This window comes from Sinocyclocheilus grahami, unplaced genomic scaffold, assembly GCF_001515645.1.
Source record: "Sinocyclocheilus grahami isolate Dianchi unplaced genomic scaffold, SAMN03320097.WGS_v1.1 scaffold25.1, whole genome shotgun sequence".
Taxonomy (NCBI): domain Eukaryota; kingdom Metazoa; phylum Chordata; class Actinopteri; order Cypriniformes; family Cyprinidae; genus Sinocyclocheilus; species Sinocyclocheilus grahami.
The window spans coordinates 3,058,410-3,086,061 of NW_015505204.1; the positions used below are offsets into that span (position 1 = coordinate 3,058,410).

Below are 27,652 nucleotides of genomic sequence, written 5' to 3' on the forward strand. Positions count from 1 at the left end.
CTCTCTCTCTCATTCTCTACCTCCCTTCCCATCTCTCTATATAGCTCCTCCCTTCTTTCACTCTGCATCTCTTTCTTTATATAAAAATAAATAAATAAATTCAAATTGAAAAAAAGGGATATGGATAGAAATACGGATACAATATAATCTTTATGGTTAAAAAATAACATGCTGAACAATAATGATTCAATTAATTTTCTAATAATAAATATATTTTTAAATAATAACAGTAATACTATTAAGCCAAATATTAAAAATAATAGTTGAAAAACAATGGAAAATAGTAATGCCAAAATAGTTTTTAAAATAGAAAAATATAAATGAAGAACATAAAAAGATATGAATGCATATCTATAAAAAAATATATATAACGTTCATTTTTAAACAAAATGACATGCTGAACAATAATGATAAATTATTTTCTAATAAAAATTGCATTTAATTAGAACAATAATATTGAGGGAAAATTATTACATTTAATAATAATGGAAAATAATAATGAAAAAAAGAATGTTATTATAATAACTATTATATTATATTAACTATTTTCAGGTTTGACCGAACACTCCATTGCCATTGGTTTTGTATACACATGGTTCCACCCCAAACTCAGACTATATTTTGAATCAGTGTTGCTTTGCCAAGCTGGTCGAATGTTAAATGAAACATTTTGGGCAAAATTATTTTAAAAATAGGAAAAAAATACACCCTTCAGCTTTAAGCTTGTATAGCAATAATTATAACCATAATCAGATAAACGACAATACTTTAAAAAAATAGAAAAAGTTTTAAAAAAATTAAATAAAATAGCAACACACACACACACACATATAAAAACCATTACGCCTATGGAGTGTCCCCACAAAAAATGGAAACCTGTGTGTGTGTGTGTGCGCACGTCTGTTTTGCTATCTTTGTGGGGACTCTCAAATGTTTTTTCTACTGTACAAACTGTATTTTCTATAACCCTACACCTAAACCTACCCCTCACAGGAAACTTTATGCGTTTTTAGATTCTGTATGATTTATAAGCTTGTTTACCCATGGGGACCTCAATTTAGGTGTCCACCATGACACGAGTCCCCATGAGTGTGTGTATGTATTCAGGTTTAAGTTCCCACCGGGATATAAAAACAGTATACACAGGTACAGGTGTGTGTGTGTGTGTGTTATACGTATGAAAATTATGCATAATTGTGTATAATAATATCACCAATAATTAAATAGTAACACACACACACATTTTTAAAAATGATAAACACAATAATTTCTCATTGTGTGCAAGAAATCAAAGTACATTTTTGACAGTGTTGTAAGTAACAGATGGTTACTCTATTTAATGCATAGAGGTAAGGCGGTACAGATTCTGTTTGTGTTCGTGCATGGGTGTGTGTGTGTGTGTGTGTTTGACTGTGAGTGATGGTCTCTGATTCAGAAAGGCCCCAGATGTTCAGCTGTCCGGAGTCTGCCAGTCACCATCCAACTTTGACAGGACCCGACAGAGCTGTCATCCCTGAACGCCTGCCAGTCAAACCGATGCTCGATGCGTTACGGGGCGTATCTGTCACTATTTGTTTGGCCAAAGACATGATGAGGAGAATGATAACTCTTGAGTTTTACTTCTCAGTGAGGGCATGAGAATGTGTGTGCGTCTGTTTGAACTGTCTCTCTGTATACATATCTCGAGGCTTGTCACGGCTCCGCAGGTGCCCAGGCGTGTGATTGGACGGACTGTAAATGAGGCGGGATGACCTTGACCACAAATCCCACATATTTTTATCACCTCTCATCACATTCAGAGTGGACGGTAATAGCCACGCTGTATATCACATCCTATGAACAGTGTTTTATGTGCCTCTTTTATGTGAGACTGCTTTGTTTAATAAGCAGTTTTATCAGTTACATTAAAAATGAATCATTAAAATTGTATTTTCCCAAAATTGAAAATGGTAATAACAACATTCAGACATTCAAACTTAATTCATTTAATAATTTATTATTGTAGTTATTTATTTATTAAAATAAAAAAAGCCAAAATTCATTTTTCACAATATCATCGTTTTATAATTAATAAAATCAAGTTTTGTCCTTTTTGCCTATTAGCAAATATTGTTTCACTCAGAAATGTGTCACTTTACAGCAGTAAAGTGTTATTATTATTATTATTATTATTTATTCTTTTAAAATGTAAATTTCCAATTAACAAAAATAGGTTTCATCCTTTTTGTCTGTTTAAATGTTTCACTTGGAAATACTTCACTTGACAGAGGTAAATTATGATTATATTTAATAATATTTATTAATTCTTTTAAAATCAACATTAAAATAAGAGTAATGAATCAATCCATTTCCAATGAATAAGAAATTTATTATTATTTATTTATTTATTTATTCTTTAAAACTTAGTGTTAAAATTCCAAACAAGATCAAATTGTTTAACTCAGGAATAACTTCAGAGGTAAAATTCAGTGATAAATCAGCATTTAATTCATATAGTGCTGCTTGGATTTCGTTACACTCATATGAAAATGTCCAATCTCCATTTGAGTGAAACCAATTCGTTTCCCTACCCAGTCTAAAGTTAGTAAGTAGAAACCCAGCTATGAAACTTTTTGACTTTATAATATTTGGCTCTATTCGTGGCTCTTTTTAATATGATGCTACTAAGCTTCAGTAATACCTTCTGCCTTAACATATCAATATAGTCCCATCCCTGCCAGATTAGATTAAAATGCCCCAAGGAAACAAAATAAAACTTATTTCATGCATCTTGCACAACGCGGGTCAATGGGGGAAATCTCTTTCACTTTCTTCCCCCGTCTCTTTCAACGTCTTTGTGTTTCTAAAGGCTACTTTTCACTGCCTCACTTTAGTCCTATTTCATACGGGTGATACAGATTTGCTATTTCAAAGCAAAACATTTCATCATGCACTCGTTTCATGGTTGGGCAGTTTTTGGAAGCCAAAATTCATTCTCACCAAATCAGAACTCCCTCTGTTTTTACCCATCAGTTATTCATGAGATGCCAAACATGAGCATATAAACACATGCGCGCACACACACAGACGTTCGGGCATCTTAACACTCGACGTTACTGGCTGTGTTGACATATAAGCGTGATATAAGTGATAATGAGTCAGCTATGGGCGGATGGGTGTGCATGTGTGTGGAGGTTCATAATAAGTTTAGAAATACAGAATAAAAATGAAAAGGCAGTGCATGATGGAGCACCTCATCATAAGCAGCGAAACTGACGGAGGCAGGAAGGGAGGTGGACGAAAGAAAAATAGTGGTAGAAAAAAGGAGTGTTGATGAAATTATATTGGTTTACCTGTGTGTGTGTGTAGGGTGTGTGTTTGAGGTCTTATAAGAATGCCCCCTGTGACTCAGAATACAAATGAACAGAACTGCAGGAAAAAATTAACTGCAAATGAGAGAAACCTTTGGCTAAGGTGAACCCATAACCCATCAGAGACTTTGAAATCTCTCTCGGTCTCTGTGCGAGGGGTTAACTCCAAGGTTTGTATGCCAGAGGGAGCCTGCGGAAGGGGAGAGCCGTATCCTCTTTGACCTTGGCTGGATGTTCTTCTGTTCACTTTGAAGTGTGCTCATGCTTATTGGATTTTGTTTTTGATTGTTGATATTTATTTATTTATTTTGGCTTTAATGCTAATTGCACGTCTGGGGTATGTACGACAACTATATTTGTATATTTTTGTATACAAAAATTTTATATTTTATACATTTGTATATTTTGCTTATAATGCATTAGTAGTATTTTTCAGTATTATAAATACCCATGTGTGTGTGTGTGTGTGTGTGCATTAGGGGTGTGATGGTACACAAACATGATGGTTTGGTACGTACCTTGGTTTTGACGTCACGGTTCGGTATGGTTTCGGTACAGCAGGGGGAAAAACTAAACATAAAATTGCTCTTTTTTATTGAACAGTGGTTTACTGAACAAATTCCTCTTTCTTTAAATAAATTCAATTTTAATTAAAATGTTTAAAAATCTGCCTCATCTTAGGCTCTAAACTATATAATGAATCTTTTTACATTACTAGGTTACAATTCACAACAGAGCCCAAACTTTAATTTAATTAGTATTTATTTTAAAATATAATAATCAACACTCAACTTAAAAAATTGTATGCAAACATATAAATTGCTCACAATGCAGTTTTAAAAATAACTTCTAAATAACAAAATTTCTATTTGTTGTTGAGATATATTCATTCACACAGTGGCTGTCATAACTTGTTTCATAACAGATTTATTTAAAGGGCAGTGGTTAAAACGATGCTGTATTTGCTTGGTACACATGTATACCATATCGAATATTTTTGGTACGAATACGTGTACCGTATCTGAGGTATCTGCGATATTTGCCTTCTTTCAAAGCAGCGGCTATTTACGCTAAGTTCAAACAGAAATGGATTCTATTTACACTAAGTGAAAATAGCTGTGTTTTATTAGTGATGGGCTATTTACACTAAGTGCCAATTACGATATATTCTATTTACACTATGCAAAATAGCAGCATTTTCTTTGCAATAAGTGTAAAAGCTTTTTAAGTGGCAGATATTTGCACCTCATTATTGTAGTAGATTATAAAACAGCATGCAGTAATAACATATTGAGTGTAAATGATCATATTTCTTAAAATTACTAAGTAGATGCTTCCTTATATTGGGACAATTAAGCCCTCCTTACACCTACCCCTAAACCTACCCAGTAAACAATTTATTATTAAATACCTGCGGCACTTTATTTCCACTTCCTTTGTTTTTATTGAAAATAAATGTCTTTCCAGTCTGAAATGTGATGGGAAAGTGAGAAGAATACGTCTGGCAAATCAATCGCGTCAAAAGGTATCACTGTGCGCTTTATGCCTTATGCCACTGAGTCTTTTGTACAACCCACGTCTTTTGTAATTTTATCTACACCAACCAGACATTGGTGGGCGGAGCTATACTGTAAATAGCCTCTGCCAACAAGGTGAGCTTTTTGATCTTCATTCAAAGTATTTAGTAAAAAGATTCCATTAAACAAATAATGTACAAACTACTAAATATAAAAAAATAGAATCCTTATGTTGCTTCTACATTCACTTGGATATTCAGTTTTAAAATATATTTAGAATTACACATTTTAATGTTAGGTGCAGTTAATCATGATTAATTACCAAAACGTCTGATTGATTAGTTCAGTTATTTTTAAATGTATTGAAAGCGCTAACAGAAATATTTCTGAATATATATTCTAACCATGATATATTATTGCTGTTATTATTACAAATGATTGACAAAAAAGACAAAGTTATTATTAATGATAATAAATGTATAAATATTTACAAATATATTTTATTCAATTCAATAATACTCAGCTTAAATGGGATTCAAAAAATAAGTGTAACATCCACTTATTTGTGTGATGTGAGTGCAATGTGAACTTTTTGCATTTGCTCAGATCAATATTGTGTCTGCTGAAAGCGTTCTGGGTTTGCCATGCTCTGCTCAACTGGCAGCTGAGTGTGGCAAAATGACTTAATTTGGAGACAAATGGCATCACTTTTTATACCATTTCTTCGTAGATATGGTATTCAATATGCATTATGAGATGTTTATAGCTTTTCAAGTCAAGCACACTTAAATCAATCAGATCAGCACACCAACAAGTTACAAAAAAGCGAATTTTGTTTAAGCAATGGTCTGTGTTGGAGCGTGAGACGGTTCTTAAAAGAAGCTGAAGCAGCATCAGTCAGGAGCGGGAATGTCTCCTGGGATGACATGACCTGTAACAGGCACATCTACACATGTGCACCAAACACACATACTGTACAAGTACACAGATCCAGGATGGCACCTACAGATGCATTAAGTAGTTAAAACTTACAGTATATTCAGGTCTAGTATTTCAAATCTTTTGCTTAATGAAAACAGTTCATCATAATTTGTTGCACCATTCATTATATTCATTTAAGGTGCTGGAGTTTGTGCTTAGTAATGAATAATTACACTGCAAAAATCATTTTTCAGTGTAATTACAAAAAAATTTAAACATCTTAAAACAACATCAGTTTATGAAGAAAAATATCATAATTGATTTCAGAGAATATATCTCACTTTTTAAAATGATACAGTACATATGAACAAAACTGCATAACATATTAGGACTTGTTTTCAGAGAATGTGTGTAGAATATTTTTTCTTATCCCATCTGCACATAGTTTCTTCCTGTTTTAAAGAAATAGTTCACCCCAAAAAATGAAAATGTGCTGAAAATGTGCTTCACCCTAAGGCCATCCAAGATGTAGATGAGTTTGTTTCTTCATCAGAACAAATTTGGAGAAATTTTGCATTACACTCACTAACGGATCCTCTGCAGTGAATGGGTGCCGTCAGAATGAGAGTCCAAACAGCAGATAAAACCATCACAATAATCCACACGATTCCAGTCCATCAGTTACGTTTTTTTTAAAGTAATTGTGTGTTTGTAAGAAACAAATCCCTGAAGATATTTTAATGTCAAACCATTGAGTCCTCTATCCTTAAAATTGCTTTCACCAGTGAAAAAGTTGTCTTGTCTGAATCAGGAGAGAAATATGCACAGTTCAAGCAACATTTACAAGCAAAAAACAGTTCTAAACAAATATGTGGGTGGGTTTTATTGGGAAAGGACAACAGGGAATGAACGCATGTATCATGATCATCTTAAGATGTTTTCCAAGTATTGTGCAGAAAGAATGAAGTATTCTGTCTGATCAAAGCAGCACTATGGTGGATAGGAATTTTTTTTTCTGTACTTGTGGGAGAATGCTCTGCTTCCTGCAGTGCAGATACAATTGTACTTGTCGCATATGCAGGTACACACATACACCCTCATCCACAGCAGAGCCAATCTGGGGAGACAGGAAGTCATGATTTGCCCAAAGTCCTCTAGGGGATGTTGTCAAATATTAAATTGTCTCCCTTTAATGAGGTCACGTACTGTGCTGTGTCCCGTGGGAGAGGCTCTGCGTTGGCACCCACATACACACACACAAAGTTGTAGTCTTTTTAAAATTGCAAATCAATTCCTGCTTTCTTTGACTTAATCCAAGTAGCCATGTCCCACCCATGAAGTTTATCTCTGAGGAATTCTCCTTGCATATTGCGTTTTTTCTTTACAGTACATTTCCCTCTAAAAACAAATAATATTAGATATGATGGAATTTTCTTTTCCTAAGGTTTTCTTGTTTAGAAGAAGCAATCCGAGAAATTATGCAGGAGGAACTTTTACGTTTTAATAAAAGTTGCATTTGTTGACTAACTTAGTTGGCCAGATTTGTGTATCTATGCAAGTAGTCATTTAAATATGTAACTTGTTTTCCCTGAGGAGGTTTAGAAAATTTGTTTCGCAAGCATACTTTGGGATTTCAGTAGCATCTGAATTAAACACATCTGTGCTTTTCTTGCACATCCTGGGTAAAAAGTAGAGAAAATTACCTACTGTATTTCATCCAACTTGTCGGTCCTCTGAGAAATGAAATCCCATCCGGATAGGGATGTCTGTGATTGCGGATATTGTATTTTCACAAAGCTACTCCTCATTTATGTTGACCTTTGTAGAATGTGCAACCAAATTTAATTTTCTCATTGCATGCAAATTCCTGGTGCACATTTATTATGGATTTAGACTTTCCGTCCAAATCGGTACTTAAAAAAAATGACAGCTGTCCAATGTTAATAATTGTAAATCAGATGTTGTTTAGAAAACAAATGCCTTTTGAATAGTGTTTGAGCTTATCCAAGATCACGTTTCAGTACCGTTACTACAGGGACAATCCACCTGTGCCGCCTTGTAATACTTACCTTCATAGGTCAAGAAAAGGCTTAGTCGCTAAATGTGTAATTTCCTGTTAACATGCTGAATGATGAGAAATAATTTGAAGCAACTTCAAGTTTTTCATGCTGTTTTTTCACAAAAGTGTCCACGCACTCACTCATTTTTACAGGATATAACAGACAGAACAAGACTGTTTAGTTCCCTAAAACAAACTTAAAATAACTGCAAATTTAATTTACTTGGGCTGCAGAGCTGGCAAGCTGTCAGACTTTTTGTCTCTGTAATAATTAGCACTTCCCATGTGTACTTCTCTTTCATCTCAGCTCTAATAATTCTGAGGGTTGTGGGGTTGTTACTACATTGGGGAAAAAAGGATCTTTTGACTGACTAGTGTTTTAAATACAGACTTTTTTGTCTTAGTGGACAACTTTTAGGTATAAAGGTAATCTGCTCACAGTCATTCATTTAAAGGTTTTGGCTGTTTAATTTGTAATTGCTACCAAAGAGATATTACAACTTGCAAGCTGCAAATATTTGTAAGTGTAATTTTTTACACTAATAACTTCTCACTCAGAAGCCATACCTCAAAGAAACAGAGCAAACTTTCATTGCAAACAAACAAACAGTGGAAAAATATGAAAGAAGGGAGGGGAAATGTAATAAGTTAGAGGAGAAAAGGACTGGACATATAAAGGCTAGAAAAATGCGTCTGACGCTCCATTCACATTAAGACAACATTTCTGAAAACAAAAAGACACTTCTTTATCGTTAACTGAGGTTTTTGTAAACGGCTTACAAAGTGGCTTCCAACCTCTCAGAATAATGTTGAAAAAGCATTGACATTTAACACTTGTCTTTTGTCCATCTTAGATATGAAATTCTGTCAAGGTTGTTTTTTCACGTTTTTTTTACTTTTTTACGGTGGCCGTGAAGTGCAAAGCAAATCACAATTCTGAAAACAAAATAACAAATTACAAACGCAAATGCAAGTCTAAAAAACAAAATAACAATTCAGAAAACACAACAACAATTCAGAAAACATTATAAGTCAGAAAACACAATGACAAATCAGAAAACAAATTAAGTCAGAAAACACAATGACAAATCAGACAAACCGGAAAAGGTAGGTACAGTTTGAGACAGCGCCATTGGTTTGGGATTACTCACCGCTGACTGGATGAGATATCTGTCAATCAACGTATACGGGGTGTCTATTTACATTTAGTTAAAAGTGGCTGTAACTAATCAGCTCCAGTGACGCAGATGGATAAGCGCTTGCCCTTGGCTTTTTGACGTGATTGACACAGGTTCGATCCCACCTTTTGCCGAGCTTTTTTCCCTCCCTTTTCAAATCTCGTATTAGCAATAAATTCTATTTACACTAAGTGAAAATAGCAGTATTTTTAGCAATATGCTATTTACACTAAGTGCAAATACCTAGTTACACTATGTTAAAATAATCAAGTATCAAAATCAAAATCAAGTATACTACTTGTTGCAAATAGTGGCAATTATCTGCACTTCAGTATTGTAGTACATTATAAAACAGTATGCAATAATAATATATTGAGTGTAAATTATAATTTAAATTATTAAATGGATGCCACCTTATTGGTACAATAAAGCCCTCCCTACACCTACCCTAACCCTACCCGATACTTTATTTTAAACTTTTTGATTATTTCCTTAATTTTTATTGAAAATAAATGCCTTTACGATGTGATACGAGATTTGAAAAGGGAGAAAAAAAAGTTTGGCAAAAGGTGGGATCGAACCCGGGTCGATCGCGTCAAAAAGCCAATGTCAAGTGCTTATCGATCTACGCCACTGGAACTAATGTTTTACAGCTACTTTTAACTAAATGTAAATATACACCCCGTATTTTTTGATTGACAGATATCTCGTCCAGTCAGCGGTGAGTAATCCCAAACGAATAGCGCTGTCTCAAACTATACCTACCTTTTCCGGTTTGTCTGAATTGTCGTTGTGTTTTCTGGCTTGTTAATTTGTTTTCGGATTTGTCGTTGTGCTTTCTGACTTGCTATTTTTTTTTCGAATTTGTCATTGTGTTTTCTGACTTGTTATAATGTTTTCCGAATTGTTGTTGTGCTTTCTGAATTGTTATTTTGTTTTTTAGACTTGCATTTGCGTTTGTAATTTGTTATTTTGTTTTCAGAATTGTGATTTGCTTTGCACTTCTCAGCCACCGTACTTTTTCCATTTTGTTACACTTGCAGAGTTCTGTCTCTGGTTTAGAGTGGTTTGATCTGATATATCTTGTGTTTTTACTTGAGTGTTACTTTCAATGTTAAAAGGAGATCTTAATTCAAGATTTTTGTTTTCACACAGTAAGTGTACTTGCTATACCAGACAACCTTATGTTAAGTACGTTCACAGGCTTTTGGGTCTGAAAAGATGTTTATGATACAAATCTCTTAAGCTCATCATCTCTTATAATCAAAAAATACACTAAAAAATTTGAAATGACCATATTCTATTCAAACATATTTAAAATGTAATTTAATACTGTAATGTCAAAGCTGAATTTTTAGCATCATTACTCCAGTCTTCAGTGTCACATGACTCTTCAGAAATCATTCTATTATGCTGATTTGGTGCTCAATAAACATTTCTTATCATAATCAAAACAGTTGCTTAATATTTTAAAGCTGCTTAATATTTCTGTGAATATTCACACACACACACACAAAACCTTCCGCACCTGCTCTGTGCTTAATGTTCTTAATATTCTTTTATAGCAGCTGCGTAGAACTGCGTTCATTCAATCAAAATCTGGTATATATGGTTATTTATTACACAGGCCTCTGGAATACTTTGTTCTGATTGGTCAGTTGCAGAATTCAGTGATTTAATATATCTAATATCGAGTTCTTGAGAAAATCACAATCTTATAAACCCTTTTTGCAATTACAGTTTCATATCAAAGAATTACCAACCATATGCTCCCTGTCTGTAGATATCCTTCCGTGACATTTTGATCATCAGGATAAATTAGGTGTGAATGCTTTTTGATCTAAACCGATCTGAATAATGAATGAAAAGAGATCCATCTGCCCATCACGTCAAGACAAGACATCCACACCCTGGTGAAATTCTTGAAAGAATCGGTGAGAATCAAGTCTTTGTCATGCTCTTGAGAAAAGGTTAAAAGAAAGAACTTCCCACCCTTTCAATAAAATCACCCCTTCTTTACCGGTGAAAGCTTTGCTTGAGATCGGTGCCAAGGGAATATATAACGGCTATACTCTTAATACAGCATGTCAAGAGATTTCTCTTTTGGAGAATGGTAACTCTTTTAGATGGGGCTCATCACCCGTTTTACTTGAAAGAGTGTTTCTAGAGCTCGTCGAGACGTTTCTGGGGTATGTTGTCCTTGTGAAACAGCAGGACTGTCAAGAGAACTTTTCTGCTTTTGAGGGTATGTGTCTGTGTTTGCGAGGCTCTCTGATAACTTAATCTTATGTCGAGCCGTGTTTAAGCCTGTATTTGGATTTTGTTGAAGAACAAAATAAAATAACTGCCTTCAATATCTCACCTGTTTCTCCAGGACACCATTGGAGGATTTGGAGAGCAATAACTTTTTGCTCAAAATTCTGTAGATTGATACACATTTTTCAACTAGTTTCCAAGGCAACATTTGTCATTTTCATTTAGTTTAACCTGATGTACTAAAATAACTAAAACTGAAATGAAAATTAAAAGAAACTATTAAAACACACAAGAAAATTACTGAAACTTTAACTACAACTAAACAAAATTTAAATTCAAAATATCATTCAAAATATTCATAAAAACCAAAATGGCATCTCAATGATGCTGAATTATACTATTTTTAAATATACTGTTTAAAACTAAAAGCAATTTTAAAATCTACAAGTGAATTCAGGCATTATGATGTACAATATAAAAATGGATATTCTTTTTAGATTTTAGAGATCATTTAAAAGTGTAATTAAGCTATTATTTTTCAAAGGGGTCATATGATGCTATTTTAAAGATCATTATTTTGTGTATTTGGTGTAACAGAATATGTTGACATGCTTTAATGAAAAAAACACATTTCGTCGTTTTCAACAAAGCCCCCTCCTTTGACAAGCGCAGTCTGCTCTGATTGGCCAGCTGAACCAGTGCATTGTAATTGGCCGAACACCACAAGCACGCGTCGGAAATGTAACGCCCACAGCGTCTCCCTGACATGGCTTTATCAACACTACTGCTGTTCCTGAAACCACGCCTTCTTTCTTAGCGTGCACATTTGGGCAGCATTATGCTAATATTTCCACATAGTGATGTAGATATGTGGGGGGCATGTTAGAACGAGGTGTTTTAGGTAGGCGTGGTTGACTCTTAACTTTTATAAAGAATATCTCTTTGGATTTGAGACTTTAGTCTTTGCAACTTTACAGATCTTCTTTATGCACCAAGAGCTTGTAACACTCCAAAGAGAAAGGAAAACTTGAAATCGCATCATATGACCCCTTTAAGAGAAAGTGAGTGTTGGATAATGGCAGTGGTATTAAAAGATAATGAAAATGAGCATGCATACAAGCAGTTAAATATACAATCGTGTGTCCTTTTTCAGAATAGATCTCAGCCATGTCCGTCGATATGCCAAGATATATGCATATGAATAAAAACCAGAGATTTCAAGATAAACGCTATGTAGCCATAAAATATTTTTCTTTGAATCTACAGTACTGTATGAAACCATTAGTGAGGCAAGTGACAATATGACAATAGAATGACAGTCATCTTATTATACAGCCCGTGGTGTAGACATTTAGAAATTTTAGGCGTTTAGCTGCCTGTCTGTGTTTGTATGAGTGAGCGATTGTGTATGTCCTTTTCTTTCAGCTTTCTATTTATTTTTGTTTGCTCTCTCTCTTCATTCAGTGTTAGTTTAGTACTTCATTTTCAGAGCTGTCAGAGTTTGCATGCTTTTGAACTTTAATTTGATTATAAGCAAACAAAAACGAGCTGAATGCTTCACTAACACCCTTATCTGGCGGCAAACAGTAATTATTGTGCATTTGTTCTATTTGCCCTCTGAAGAATAACTAATTCTCTCAGCTGTACATGTCTACCTGAACACAAAAGGGTGATGGGATATTTAAAGCAATTTCATCTGTTTCTATACTGCTTTTTATATCTTTGCTCTTCGAACGAGCCAATACAAGCATGTGTCTAGCAAGGTGGTTTTTGCTTTGCTATGCGTTTTGACTGTGTGGTCCCTCCATCAATGTAAACTGTTTCTAGTGAAATATAAAATTTTTTGCTTTCCCATTTTCTCTAAAGGCAGAATTGTAAACTTCAGCAGGGAAAAATAAGGGACACTCTGCAGTCCTTTAAACCAGATGCACTTTGAGATTGAAGAAAACTGTTGGTGGCAGGTGACTATTGGCCACTTTGTAAACAAAAATGAAATCCTGCAGAGTCACAGCGTGTGCCTGCAGCTATATGCGTGTGTATAAAAAGATATCCTAAATCTGAAATTGACTGAAATATGTGCTAAAATGCATTGGAGATGCAATCACTGTGCTTTAATTTTAATTTAATATGGATTTTAAAACCATATACTATACTATATTATTATACACGATCAGCTTACTCTTTACCTAGGCAATTTATAACACTGGATAAGTAAGGTTTCTATTTATTTTAGGTACATTTTATATATTTGAATTAACTTTGAATCCAACAAATCCAGTGAAAACTGTGCACCAGTGAACTCCACAAAGAACCGACTGAATGTAGATGGACTGTCTTTATGTTTTAGAATTTAAGCACACACACATTGTGATGAACCAGTGGGCCTATAACTAAAAGTGCGAAAAGCATGAAGGTGCAAAAAAGCTCAGTCTGTTCTTTTCCTTTCTTTTCTTTTGTAACATAACACCCAATATTAGATATCTTACACATCTGTCTTCTTCAATTTGTTTTCTATTGTAATATATGTCATTTTTGGCAGTGACGCTTGAATGTGAAACTGATCAGATCTGATCATCTCAGCTTCATGCTAAAATATGGACCAAACAGTATTATTGTAGACAGTTGGTAATATATTATTGGTATATATATTATTAAGATTAAAATGTAAAACTGTTTCTAAGTTATACCATATGAAGAAAAAAATACTCCCTTAAAATAGTATAAATACTTTTATTAAAAATAGATAATGTATACAATATTAGAGAAAGAAATTAATAGGCTAATCATTTCATACATTTAAAAATAATGTTTCATTAAAAACTCTGGAGTTTGAAACGGGGTTTCATTTATTTTTTTTTGGTTAAAGTAATTTATTAAATTATTAATTAATTAATAATATAAATTATTAATTAATACTATTTTGGATTCCGAAAATGCAGCTTTTGTTTAAAGTAATTTATTATTTTTAATACATTTCATTTAAAAATGCAACAAAACTAAAAAACTAAATTAAACTGCATTTTTCAAACTCATGAATTTTAGTCTTTGGTCAAAAATTTTCATTTCGGTGCGTCACTAGAATAAGCATTTGTTTGAATGTCAGACATTGTGTCTTTATTTGGCAAAGAAAGTTTCTCATGTCTTATATAAGCCCTGGAGTTTTCACAGTTCAGGTAACACAGACTGATTATTCTATCAATAATGTTTGTCCTTTCCATTTCACAGATCGTACTCTTCCTGCTTTAAGTTCTTTGAGCGAGGTATAGTCCTTCACAGAGAGATTTCCTGGTCGCAAGGCACTTTTAAAGGGATGTGTGTGTGTGTGTGTGTGTGCATATGTTGTTTCCCGTTCCCTTGAGAATCTTCTGCCTCCACTTTATGGAAATGTCACTGATCACCCTGTCTCTTCCGCTGTGTGAGTCTGTGTGATGTGTGTATGCGCGTACAAGTGTGTGTGGACTGCTTGTGCCAGAGTTCACCGAAATGTTTGTGTGTGTGTTTGATGTGTAAATGTCACTGATCACCCCATTTCTTCCACCTGATTACCCATGCTTGCTTCTACCTGTCTGTGCGCTCAGATCTTCTCTGTGGGTAACTGTATCCTGAGGCCAGAGGAAAAAACTGGTACATTATGAGTGGGGGGCCACGTAACTCCCCAAAACTGTACGAGTACATGCGGCTGTCACGCCGTCTCATTATACTGGAACCACAAAAAAGGTCAGATCGCAGGGTGCTATGATCCTCGCATGGTGTATTTGGCACTAGAAGAAATACAGATTTGCCTCATTAAGTTCAACATCAAACTCCTTTCCTGTGAGATGAACACAGTAATCGTTCATCGGTTAAGAATTAAAGGTGTTAGTGCCAATTTTCGGTCCCAAACAATGATAGTAACTGGAGAGTTATTAGTTATCATTTAGTGGTGCTTTATAGCTATTAATGTTATTCTTGCTCATCTGTCTTTGACAAATAAGAGTGTTAAATCTATTAAAAATCTAACTTCTGTCAAGATGACAGATTAAAAATGAATCTGAATGCATCCTAAATTAACTCTGTCTCATAAATAGGTCTAATTATCTGGTACTTATTGACATCGCATTTCCTGTTTCTTCCCCCTTCAAATTTTTGCAACAGTTATTTTAGTATCATTAATATGATATTGTATTTTTTTTCAGTATTTTTAATTTGAATTTATTTGTATATTTTCTGTTTTCATTTTAAATGTAAGATTTTAGTCATTTGTTTTTGTTTTTTTAAATGTCTATATAGTATTTATTAAGTTTTAGTTTATTTAGTTTTAGTTATTTTATGCACTTAAACTACTGAGAAATTTCAAGTAATAAAATGTTTTTAGTTTCAGTTTTAAAAAAACAACTAATAAACAGTTTTGTTCAAATTATTTTAAAATTATTTATAAAAATTACTGAATTATTTAAATGTAAAAGATTATGCCAAACTACTTAAGGTGTTTTTTTTCAAGAATTTTACTTAATTGTTACGTTTCCTGAATTTATTTGTTAAATTTAATTATATATATATATATTACTTTATCCCAGAAAATATTAAAATTATTTTAATCTGAATTATCGTATTAAATATTACATTTAAATGTAAAAACTCGCTCCGTAACATTTACTGACAGGCAAAAATCACTCATGTTTTCTTTAGAAAATGCTAAGATCTTGTTAAGAGTTAATACTTCACATTTCTATTCTCTCACCTTTGTGCATTTAAGCAAAGCACTTAGTGGCTGCAGGAGGGCTGTTTCTGAATTAGTCTTTTTTTGGATGAAAGCGTTTGCTAAATGGCGAGTAATTTACTAACAAGTGTGATGGGAGCCACTGAGCCATTGGCCTTTAGCTTCACAATAACAGACTGAAGTTCCAGCAGAGACAGTAAGAATGTTTCATTTGAATGTTGACCTGGGCAACACACCAGACAAGAAGACTGTGCCAAAGCTACGCAGAAATATCTTGCTGCCTTCTAAGATACCTTTTTTTGCCTAAATCCTAAGGCAGCATCATGCGTACATACATAACATACAATGCAATTACAGAACTCAATCAAACAAGCTGTGAATAAATATAGTGGAGTAAAAAGATATTTTACTTAACAAAGCAGTATGGATTTATAATATCAGCTATGTATTGGTTATTGACTGTCACATGAAATTTGTAAATGAAAATATTGTGTTACTGATATTTGCCAGAATTTCAAAAAAATAATTAACAAAAATATTTCATATGAAATTGAACTAGAGGAGAGCGGGGCACAAAGTAACACTTTTTGACTTTCTCAGTTTGTGTAAATCCACATGGGGTTCGGAATATATTTTTTTATCCACAGTAATTTTACACTTGTCTAGTACAAATATGTCGCTTTGTTTCATGATTACAGTGTATACGTTTTTCAAGTGAAATGTGACAACATGCCCCGTAGGTGGGGTACATTGTAACATCTGAGGGGCACGTTGTAACATGACCATATAACAGCTTAAAATCGTATCTGATCGAATGAAAGAAATATACAAGACAAACTAAAATATTTTGTTAATAAAATAAAAAAAAAATTCTAATAAAATAATGGCGTTTTTTAATGAAAAATAATCTGATTTTGGAGTTTGACAATGAACACATTGAAATCGTGCTTGGGACGGCCCACATAAACGAGCAAAAATGCTTTACATGTCTTGAAATAATTTCTAAACATTAAACATTGACTGTCAGTCTTTATTCACCTGTTTCTCATTAAAATTCATTAAAGGAAATAGTGTAAATTACATCGCTACTGTCATAGAATAGCACATTGTAACGCTGTTACAATGTGCCCCATCTGCGCAACTGGAGTTTAAAACCAGTTGTTGTCTTCTGCTAGTTAGCGAAGCATTAAAAAAAATAAAAATAAAACACACACAAAATCTAAACTGATAAATAACAGATTGGAGATTAAAATAATAGCAGATCGGTCTAATTTTAAAGGATTAATAAAAACAGAGATCAAAAATTTTAAGCCAGAATTTTAATTTTACTATGGTAAAATACAAACCCGATTCCAAAAAAGTTGGGACACTGTACAAATTGTGAATAAAAACTGGAGTTTAAAACCAGTTGTCGTCTTCTGCTAGTTAGCGAAGCATTAAAAAAAAAAAAAACACACACAAAATCTAAACTGATAAATAACAGATTGGAGATTAAAATAATAGCAGATCGGTCTAATTTTAAAGGATTAATAAAAACAGAGATCAAAAATTTTAAGCCAGAATTTTAATTTTACTATGGTAAAATACAAACCCGATTCCAAAAAAGTTGGGACACTGTACAAATTGTGCATTGATATCTTTTTAATTTTGGCGCACTTTTTTTCTATATAATGTTGATATGGTAACTAATAAATACTGTAAATTTTGTTATGCTTGCATGTGTGGAAATATTCAAACCAAGTGTGTTACAACTAACCCCGCGTTACTTTGTGCCCCGCGCTCCTCCTACTGACTGTTTTACTCAAGTATCACATTGTTAGCTTAGCCACATGCTGGAGTCAAAAAGTACCATGTTGTTAACTTGAAATACAATCATCAAATTCTGTTGGAATCAACTGTAAGTTGTCTTTTGTGTGCGCTTCACGTCACGCTTCTTGAAAAACATTCCAAATCGATCGCTGTTTTATGCAACAGAGCTGACAGTATTTCTTGTATTCAGGTTAGTATGACCAAAGACCGAATGGAATGTTTTTAGCTTTTATTAACTTACTGTTTCATATAGTGTGAATTGCATACCAGCTTCCACACATTTAGAGAGTGCGGGAGAGCTAATTTTATCAGTCTCATCTCAGGTCACATGCCTTCCTGACTGGTTTCTACTGGCTGGATGTTCTTCACTCAGTTCCTCAGTATTAGTGATGCCATCTGAAGCCATTCTGACTATAGATGGAGAGATTAGATTCACGATACACAAAGGCTTTGAAACAAGTTTTCCACAAAGCACTTGAGTGAAAGTCCCTTTGAGATACTTTTTATTGGGTGAATGTGTATTATGTAAATTGGTCTGAATTTGACTGTGCAATACTGACATGAAGGTGACTTATTCTTTTGACAAATACCAGTCTTTCCTTTCACATTAACTGGGTGTCTAGGGGCAAGTGTGTATTTGCAGATTTTTTCAGAAGTATATTTCATTTTTATTATGGCCTAAATGTTTTTGCTACAGCCCAACAATACGTAAAACTGTGTTAAGAGGGGGCACCAGAAAGCCTAATATAGAAATCGTCAGCCATTTCAGTTGATGACTTAAAGGTGAAGTGTGTATTTTTTACTTTCTCATATTTAAGTGTAAAGTGCAGATGAAAGCCATTTGTTGGTTGATCCTTGAAAAGTGTAAACACAGCACAAAGTCACTATTAAAATGTATTCCTTTTTGTCTGAGCATCCTGACTCTTTGGAGGAAAATTATATACTTTTAATCTGCAAGAATGCATTAAATTGACAGTAAAGACTTTTACATTGTCACCTAAATAAATAAAAGAAAGAAAGAAAGTGCTGTTTGAACTTCCTTTTCATCAAAGAGTCCTAAAAAAGTATCGCAATTCCCACAAAATATTAAACAATGTTATAAATGTTATAAAATAAACGTTTCTTGAGCAGCATGTCAGCATATTAGAATCATTTCTGAAGGATCATGTGACACTGAAGACAGCTTTGCATCACAGGAATAAATTACATTCTAAAATATGTAGCGTCTGCGTAGGATCATGCATGATAGTTGGACTGTTTATGGCTTAAAAGACCCCTTTTAGCCTTTTGACATTTGCATATAAATTACAGTTCTGGTCAGGAACTTTACGTTCGTATAGGGGTGTAAATTGCCAAATGGTTCTTCGCCGTCAAGTAAGATTAGAACCAGCCCCACGAGCATCCTGCAATCTGATTTCAAACACATTCCACAAAAAGCTGTAAATGGCCAAACGAACACACACACACACACACCCAAACTAACACACACACACACATAAAGACATTTCTTTATTTTAGCCTATAGGATTTTTGGATTCTTTGGTGATTTTCCATGGTTGTGGTTAAGTGATGTGAAATACTGCCATTCTTTTCCTATTCTCTATCTTTTCCTTACTTTGTTTCATTCTGTATATATATATGTTTTAGTTAGTTATATGTTAGATATAGTTTCATTTTATTAAATCCCTTATATTCACAACGAATTGTCTCTGTTTACTGTTCACAGTTCCAAGTCAATGAATGTTTGAACCCTTGCTACATTTGGCTAAGAATTACTGCTAGCACTGCACAAAGAAGGACAGTTTATTGTTCCGTGGCCAGAAAATAAATATTCCTTGAATTGATAAATGATTATATTGTCTGCTCGGTGGACGGACAGATCAAATAATTGTAATATTGATTCTGCTACAGTTAATTCGAAGATATAATCTAAATATTTATTATGAATCATAACCAGTTATAATTCGTCATAAATATTCCCCTTTTTAGAGCTAATAAATAATAATAAACGTTACAATATATTGAAATAGAAAATATTTATTTTAAATCATAATAAGAAAACTTCTTTCAAAAACAACAGGAAAATCTAATGTATATGCATGTATCTATTTACATATAGATACACACACACACACACACATATTTATATATATATATATATTCCCTCATATAATGAGAAGTACTCTAAATGTGTACTCGGGCACAGTTATCAGTTTCGAAATGACCAAATATTGGCTGGTGAATCAGCCTGGGTGATATATCGGCCATTAATCAGAGTAATATTTGGCCAGTATGGTGGGCCTGGACCATTTGAAATATCATGGTCAGCACTTTATTCTTACGCTCAGTGTGCTTTTATTCATGCATCATAATTAGACATCTTTGCACATTTGGGGAAGTTTAACTGTTCGTTATATCAAAATTAAGCATGGGTTTTCATTCTGTTATTGATGTTCTCTTCACAGACATCGCTCCGTACTTTAAAACCGAGGCAGGGGGTGCACAGACACACCTGGAGGGGAACAGACTCGTGCTCACCTGTCTGGCTGAGGGCAGCTGGCCGCTGCAGTACAAATGGATGAGAAACAGCTCGGATATCACTGAATACACACCAGAGTACAGGTAATAATCAACACATATTGTGTCTGCACGTTTAGACTTAAATATTTAATTGATTTAGCTGTTTATATCTCTTATCCAAAACCATGCAACAGGGAAACTCCTTCTGAAGCAAGATCATTAATCACACTAAAATGGGCTGTAACATCTGATCTTTGAGGAGCTATTCAAGATCATGAAGTCTGCATAAAACAGCAAAACATTAAACCCCCAATTCACAAATCTCACATTTTTATTTCATGGGATTTTTAAAGTAGTTTGTTGCACTATTTTGGTATAAGTAACCATTATCTTAACTGGCACCCATGTACCGAGGTCATTGGATTCTGGATTGTACTGCACAAAATAGTGCTACAGTATAAAATAATATAGACAGTGCCGAGTCCTTTGGGATCTCATTTGTCCTGTTCCCTTCTTTGGTCTCTTTCTCTTGTCTGGTCATCCATATTTGACCCCTCGTGTTTTGGAGACATTATTATTACAGTGACCTCTGAGTTGTGTATAATAAAGAAATGGTGTATAATAAGAACAGTGTTAGCAAGATGAGCCATGATGTCAATTTTCATCATTTTTAAAGAAATAAAACTTGGCTTTAAAAGGGTAGTTCACCCAAAAATGAACATTCTGTCATCATTTACATTGTTCCAAACAGGTATGAATTATCTTTTTAATGCTCAACAACACAAGATAAGATATTTTGGAGAACGTGTGTAACCAAACAGTTGATGGTAGCCATTGACTTTCATAGTATATTTTGCCATATTATGGAAGTCAATAGCTACCATCAGTTGTTGGCTGAAATGTTGCCATGAAAACTTTAATAAAATTGCCTCACATTGTTCTAAACTGAATTGTCCTTATTGTTAACTAAAATCAATACTATTAAACCAATTTTGTTAATTAAAAAGAAGCTGAAGTAAAATAAAAAGTAAATATTAGTTAAAAATTGGAAACACTAAAGTAACTAAAGTTGAATTCTAAGTAAATACAAATAAAAAAATAAATAAATGAAAACTAAATATACTTAAACTAAATATACAAAAACACAACAAACTTACTAAAACATATTTAAACAAATGCATTTGAAAACTGATTAATACTATAAATACTAATTTGAAAACTATAAAATAAAACTGTAATCGTATATAAATAATATTAATAATAATTAAACCTGTATGATTTAACTTTCTTCTGTTTCTATTTCATCCTGACAGTAACATTAAAATGTAATGTTTTTCAGTGTTCCTCTGAATCTTTTCCTTATGGTTGAGATGTCTATAGAAATGACAGTGCGTTGAGTTTTTATCAGTGCAGCTGATTCCACATTCAATCCATGTGAACCATCACTTCTGCATTAAGCACAGTCATCTGTTAAAACCGAATCAACACAGATTTGAGCAGCTCTGACCCTGTGGGCTTGTAATCTTTCTCATTAAACAGCACACACTCGCATCCATCTGCTCATAAATCCAAGCACTTATTAGTGCTCACTTTCAAACTCCTTGTCTGTTTATTGTACAGGTTGAAGAAATCATGTTGCAAGTACTGATAACACATATTTGACTGTCATATAAGAGCCAAGTCTTGGAATTCACTCAAAATAACAGTATCATACTACTCGTACTATTTTTGCGGTATATTCTATAACATGGTGAACAGTATACAAAATCGTATAGTGTGGTAAACTTATTATTCCACAGTGCAATTCACTTGATTTGACTTATTAATTACAGTATGACGAATTAACCGCACAACCCCAATTTTTTATAGCCTATTTCCTCCTTGGCTCATTATTGGATCAAACTGCCAGCAGTGAAGACATTTTTATGCAAAAGTGGATTAAAGAAGTTTGATAACTTGAAGTGACTCACTGAATTAAACATGCAGTGTAGTGAGGTTATAATGAGACAACAGTGTAGGACACTACTGTTTAAAACATTTATCATTGCATAATGCGCTCTGTTTCACGCTCAAAAGGACATAGCATGCAGTATAGTGTGTACTGCACAGCAAGAACATCAAGTAAGCACCATGTAAATCCCAGATCTCTTTCTCTCTTCCAGGTACACGATTACGTCGTTAAAGCGCGAGGACGCGGGTGTATATCAGTGCGCGGTGAGAAACAGGATGGGAGCGCTGATCCAGATGAGGGCCGATGTTCGCGTGGCTTGTAAGTTCATGTGTATGCTGTTAGAAAGGGAGTCCAGGAGGCTGAAGCACAAATGGATTTCACACATCACCACACTCACCTAGAACCCACACATATGCATGTAGTACAGGAGTCCCATAGGGGATGAACTAAAAGTGACATTCAGGAAACACTCCAGTAATTTCTAAATATGCTGTCACTCCCGTACACTTTATTTACAGTTTGAAATACAGCAGGTGTATGGGACACATATACAAGTGTATTTCAGCAAAAGCCACAAAAAGCCATGCAGTAGTAGTAGTTGTGTTGGGCGATATGCTCCATAGTCATATCGTCGTATTGTCAGCCTGTGAGATTGCTAGTACACGATATCATCGTGCAAATTAATTTAATTATTTACTTACTTCATTTCATAGCCAGAGAGTGAACCAACTCCAGGGTACGGCTAAAAGCAACCTAATGTGAGTGTAATCTATTAAAGGGTTAGTTCACCCAAAAATGAAAATTCTGTCATTAATTACTCACCCTCATGTTGTTTCAAACCCGTAAGATCTTCATTCATCTTCGGAACACAAATTAAGATATTTTTGATGAAATCTGAGAGCTCTCTGATCCGTAATCAGCGTTGTTTACATTCAGTACACTCTAAAAAATGCTGGGTTAAATACATCCCAGTGCTGGGTAAAATAGGGACAAACCCAGCAATCGGGTTGTTTTGACCCAGCGGTTGGGTTACTACCCAGATGGTTGGGTCAAAACAACCCAATTGCTGGGTTTGTCCCTATTTTACCCAGCACTGGGTTGTATTTAACCCAGCATTTTTTAGCATGTAGAAAGCGTGCGAATGCAAAACGTAAACAGCACTGATTATGTTCTGGAGTACTCTCTAACATGGCGGAAGACGGTAACTCGGGGAGAAGAATTGCTAAATAAATTATGTTATTATTGTTTTCTTTGAGCACAAAAAGTACTCTCGTAGCTTTGTAAAATTAAGTTTGAGCCCGTGATGTCACATGGACTATTTTACCGATGTCCTTGCTACGTTTCTGTGCGTTGATCGTGATAGTATCCTTGCTGTCTACGGAGGATCAGAGAGCTCTTAGATTTCATCAAAAATATATTAATTTGTGTTCCAAAGATGAACGAAGGTCTTACAGGTTTGGAACGACATGAAGGTGAGTAATTAATGACAGAATTTTCATTTTTGGGTGAACTAACCCTTTTAATACATATATCTTTTTAGTCAAGTAGCATATATGCATGTCGGGTCAAATTTTAAATAAGACTGAATTTGTATTTCAAATTATTGAGCGAGCACTGAACTGCAAAACTCCGGTATTTCAGCGATGACTCATCTGAACGCTTCTGATTGGCCATTGCATTCATAAGCTCAACAGAATTGTGTGTGATTGGTTATAACGTGCAACACTGTAAAAACCCGTAAAAAGAAATATGATGGGATAAATAACTTAAGCCCTAATATTAATTAGATAATAATACTAGCCTAATAATAATAATAATCATTTTGATATTGTCAAAGTCATCAGCCACAGGCGATATCTCTCATTATCATTGCTACACCATACTATTGTCTATCGGCACAACCCTAAGTAGTAGCCATTTTTACTACAGTAAATTGCACCTCTCCATCTCTTTATCCATTTCTTTCTCTCTCTTAGACATGGATAACTTTGCTGAACTGGAACAGAGGAAAACGGTCTCTCAGGGAAGAGCTGCTGTCCTGAATCCTCCCGCCGTGACCAGTTACCCTCGCCCTCAGGTCACATGGTTCAGAGACGGCTTTAAGATCATTCCTAACCATCGAGTGTAAGTGGCCATTTTGACATTTATGAGACTTGTTCTGTAAAAAGATCAATGGATATTGACATAAACCTGCTCTAATTTATTATGTAAATGGTTTTGTCTAAAAAAGGCCACTTATGTCATCATTTACTGACCTCTATTATTTGTTTTTTCAAACCTGTATGGCTTTCTTCGATAATATATTTGTCTTTTCAATAGATTTAGAGTGAATGAGAACTGTAGCTGCCAAGCTAGCTCCAAAATAAGAGAAAGGCTCACTCATGTGAGGAAAAGACCAAAATTTCAGTTGTTATTCTCTGAAAGTCATTGTTGAAAATGTCTGTTTTTGTTTTCCACAGAAGAAAATCAGTCATGTATTGAACAACACGATGGTGACTAAAAGATGACACAATTTTCATTTTAAGTTGAATTAATCATGTAAAACATCAATATCTATTGACACCAACCTGTTTAAATTCATTATGTAAATGTATTCCTAACATTATAATCTGTCAAAAGTCAGGCAAACCTCGTCTGTACACTTTAGAACACGCACACACATGCTTGCATTGAGAATCAATCACTGTCTACAGTGTCTTTAGACCGATTGCATCAGTTGGCCCCCGCGGCAATGATGTGCTTTATGACATTCATTGATTCTCTAAATGAAACCGGCACGTCCTGCAGTTGTTGACGCCACGCTCCACATTCTTGGATTGTTAGTAGCAGGGTCGACACATCTGCTCATCAAGCTTTACTGTCAGCATCACAGCAGCATCTGAGGATAGCTCACCTTGCCAGCTGTCAGTCAAATGGTTGTCATGGCACCTATGACACGGTCTTCATTTCAAAGGCCACTCGTACGTGAAATGCGTAACTCTATCAAAGAAATGAGATCTAGAGGAGAGAGATAAATACTCATGTGTGTCCAATGAAAATACACCCACCCACGACTAGCACAGGGGTTGTGAGGAGAGCGCAAGTTGGTTAAGCATAAATCTAACAATGTAGAGGGATTTAGACTTAAAACTAGAAAAATAAACTAAATTCAGAAAATCAGAAAATCTTACATAGCTGTGCTTCTCAGGTAAATTGATCAGAATACCTATTTAAACTAAATGCAAATAACCCGCCTTGTTGGCAGAGGCTATTTACACTAACTCCGCCCTACAATTCGATCCGAGTTCAAATCCGCCTTTTGCCAAACTTTTTTTTTCCCCTTTTAAAATCTCATATCACATCAAAAAGGGATTTATTTTCAATAAGTTTTAGATTTTAGTATCGGGTAGGGTTAGAGTAGGTGTAGGGAGGGATTTATTGTCCCAATAAGGTGGCATCCATTTAATAATTTGAATTAAAATTATAATTTGCAGTCAATACGTTATTATTGCATACTGTTTTATAATGTACTACAATAGTGAGGTGCAGAAAATTGCCGCTATTTGCAATAAGTAGTATAAATAGCAGAAAATCCTGCTATTTTAACATAGTGTAAATAGAATCTAGCTATTTGCACTTAGTGTAAACAGCATAACACTAAGAAAATCCTGCTATTTACACTGCTCAAATTTATGTTGTTTGAAGGAAATTTACCCCAAAATTGTAATTCTGACATCATTTATTCACCCTTTGTTCCAAACTCTTTTATTTTATTTTATTTTTTATAGCTTTGTGTGAGGAATATAACAAAATATAAGTGTTTTAGGTCTTACAAAGTCCTAAATGTATTTTGAATCACAATTCCAACTGTTTCTTACTTTTCTAGATTTGTAGATATTTGTTTCCCTTCCTGTCAGCTTTCAGATCCCTCTTTGTGCTTGAACATGCTGGATTTGCATTGCTAACAAATCTGGGATTAGCTCCTTGTCTCCATGTCAATGAACAGTCTCCCTACAGAAAACTTCCAAAAACAGACTGAATTTGCAAATAAAAAAAAAATAAAAAAAACAGCTGTTTATGTGCAGGTATAATTCGTTTCTAGTTTGGCTTGTGTTGGACTTTAAATTGAAGCATGTGATTTTTAAAGGAGTGCTGAAATCTGTCTTCTTGTTGCTCTTATCTGCATGAAATTTCATTTCCATGTTCACTCTTTCCTCTTGATTACTCTTTGAACTTCAGATCTGCAGACACAAACTCCTCTTCCCTTCATCTAGCTCTCTCTCTCCATTCCTCTCTCATTTGAACGTTTTTTTGCTGCTGTTTTCTCTTCCTGCTTTGCCTGATTGTGATAACTGAATTGGCTCTTTGGTTCTCTAGCATAGCAGAGCATCATAGATTGGACCACAGTGTCATCAGGCTTTCCAACCAAACACACATGACATTTGTCACAAACGTTTCAGACTTTCATGGTTATGAAAACAATTGAGTGAAACACTGACCAAGTTTGTCCTGCTGCAACTACCTCTCACTAAAGTCCCGTTCACACCAAGAACAATAATTTAATGATAACTGCTGTGTATCGGCGTCTACACCAATGCACAAAAACATTCTGTTTATTAAAAAGAATGAGCTGCAGTTATGTTATGTGCTGCTTAAAATGCTCACGTTCTTCAAAGTCGGGTGGATTCTGATTGGCTGTCAGTGTTTTTTATTGCACACTTTGGCATTATATACACTAATCACCCACAATCCAGTTTAACCAAGTGTTAAATGCACTGAAAAAGTGTTGCAACATGGAGCCCATTTTCATTCTTTCAAAGCTGCATTTATTTGAATAGAAATACAGCAAAAACAGTAATATTGTAAATTATTATTACAATTTAAAATAGCAGTTTTCTAGTTTAATCTATTTTCAAATGTAATTGATTCTTGTATTGGCAAAGCTGAATTTTCAGCAGCTATGACTCCAGTCGTCAGTGTCACATGACAATAAAAAAAGTTATTGTTTTCATTGGTTGGGGGGTTTTTTTATGTAAAAAGGAGATGTAACCTTATACTTTAATAAAAAAATTAAATAAAAAAAAAGTAAAAAAAAAAGACAAGTAAATAGTCAGTAATAAAATAAGAACAAATGAACAAATTACAAGCAATAGCACAAATAAATACAATAGAAAAAGTGCTTTAAGTTCTTAAGTAGGTCTAGTAGTATTCAGGTATGAAATAAGCTCAAGAAGTTATTCAGTTGAGATCAGATTTGATCAGAGTTTTTTTTTTCTTTTCTATTTGTTGTTCTTTGAAAAACATGAATGACACAAACAGGTATATTAAGCTGCTGTCACTTTAAGACCTCATGGTAATGACACGCAGTCTGAACCAGTGCTGTCTGTGCGTGCACTCTTTGGGTTTCCTTTTG

The 27,652-nt window shown here is 34.2% G+C and overlaps 1 protein-coding gene across 1 annotated transcript in view; it reads left to right on the forward strand.

Annotated features, from left to right (window-relative positions):
- The window catches only part of LOC107565061 (protein sidekick-1-like), a 214,953-nt gene that overhangs the window by 73,824 nt on the left and 113,477 nt on the right, over nt 1-27,652 (forward strand). Inside the window, exons 2-4 of the mRNA XM_016250249.1 lie at nt 20,255-20,411; nt 22,472-22,578; nt 24,237-24,384. Of these exons, the coding sequence (XP_016105735.1) occupies nt 20,255-20,411; nt 22,472-22,578; nt 24,237-24,384 (412 nt within the window). The remainder of the gene's footprint in view (nt 1-20,254; nt 20,412-22,471; nt 22,579-24,236; nt 24,385-27,652) is intronic.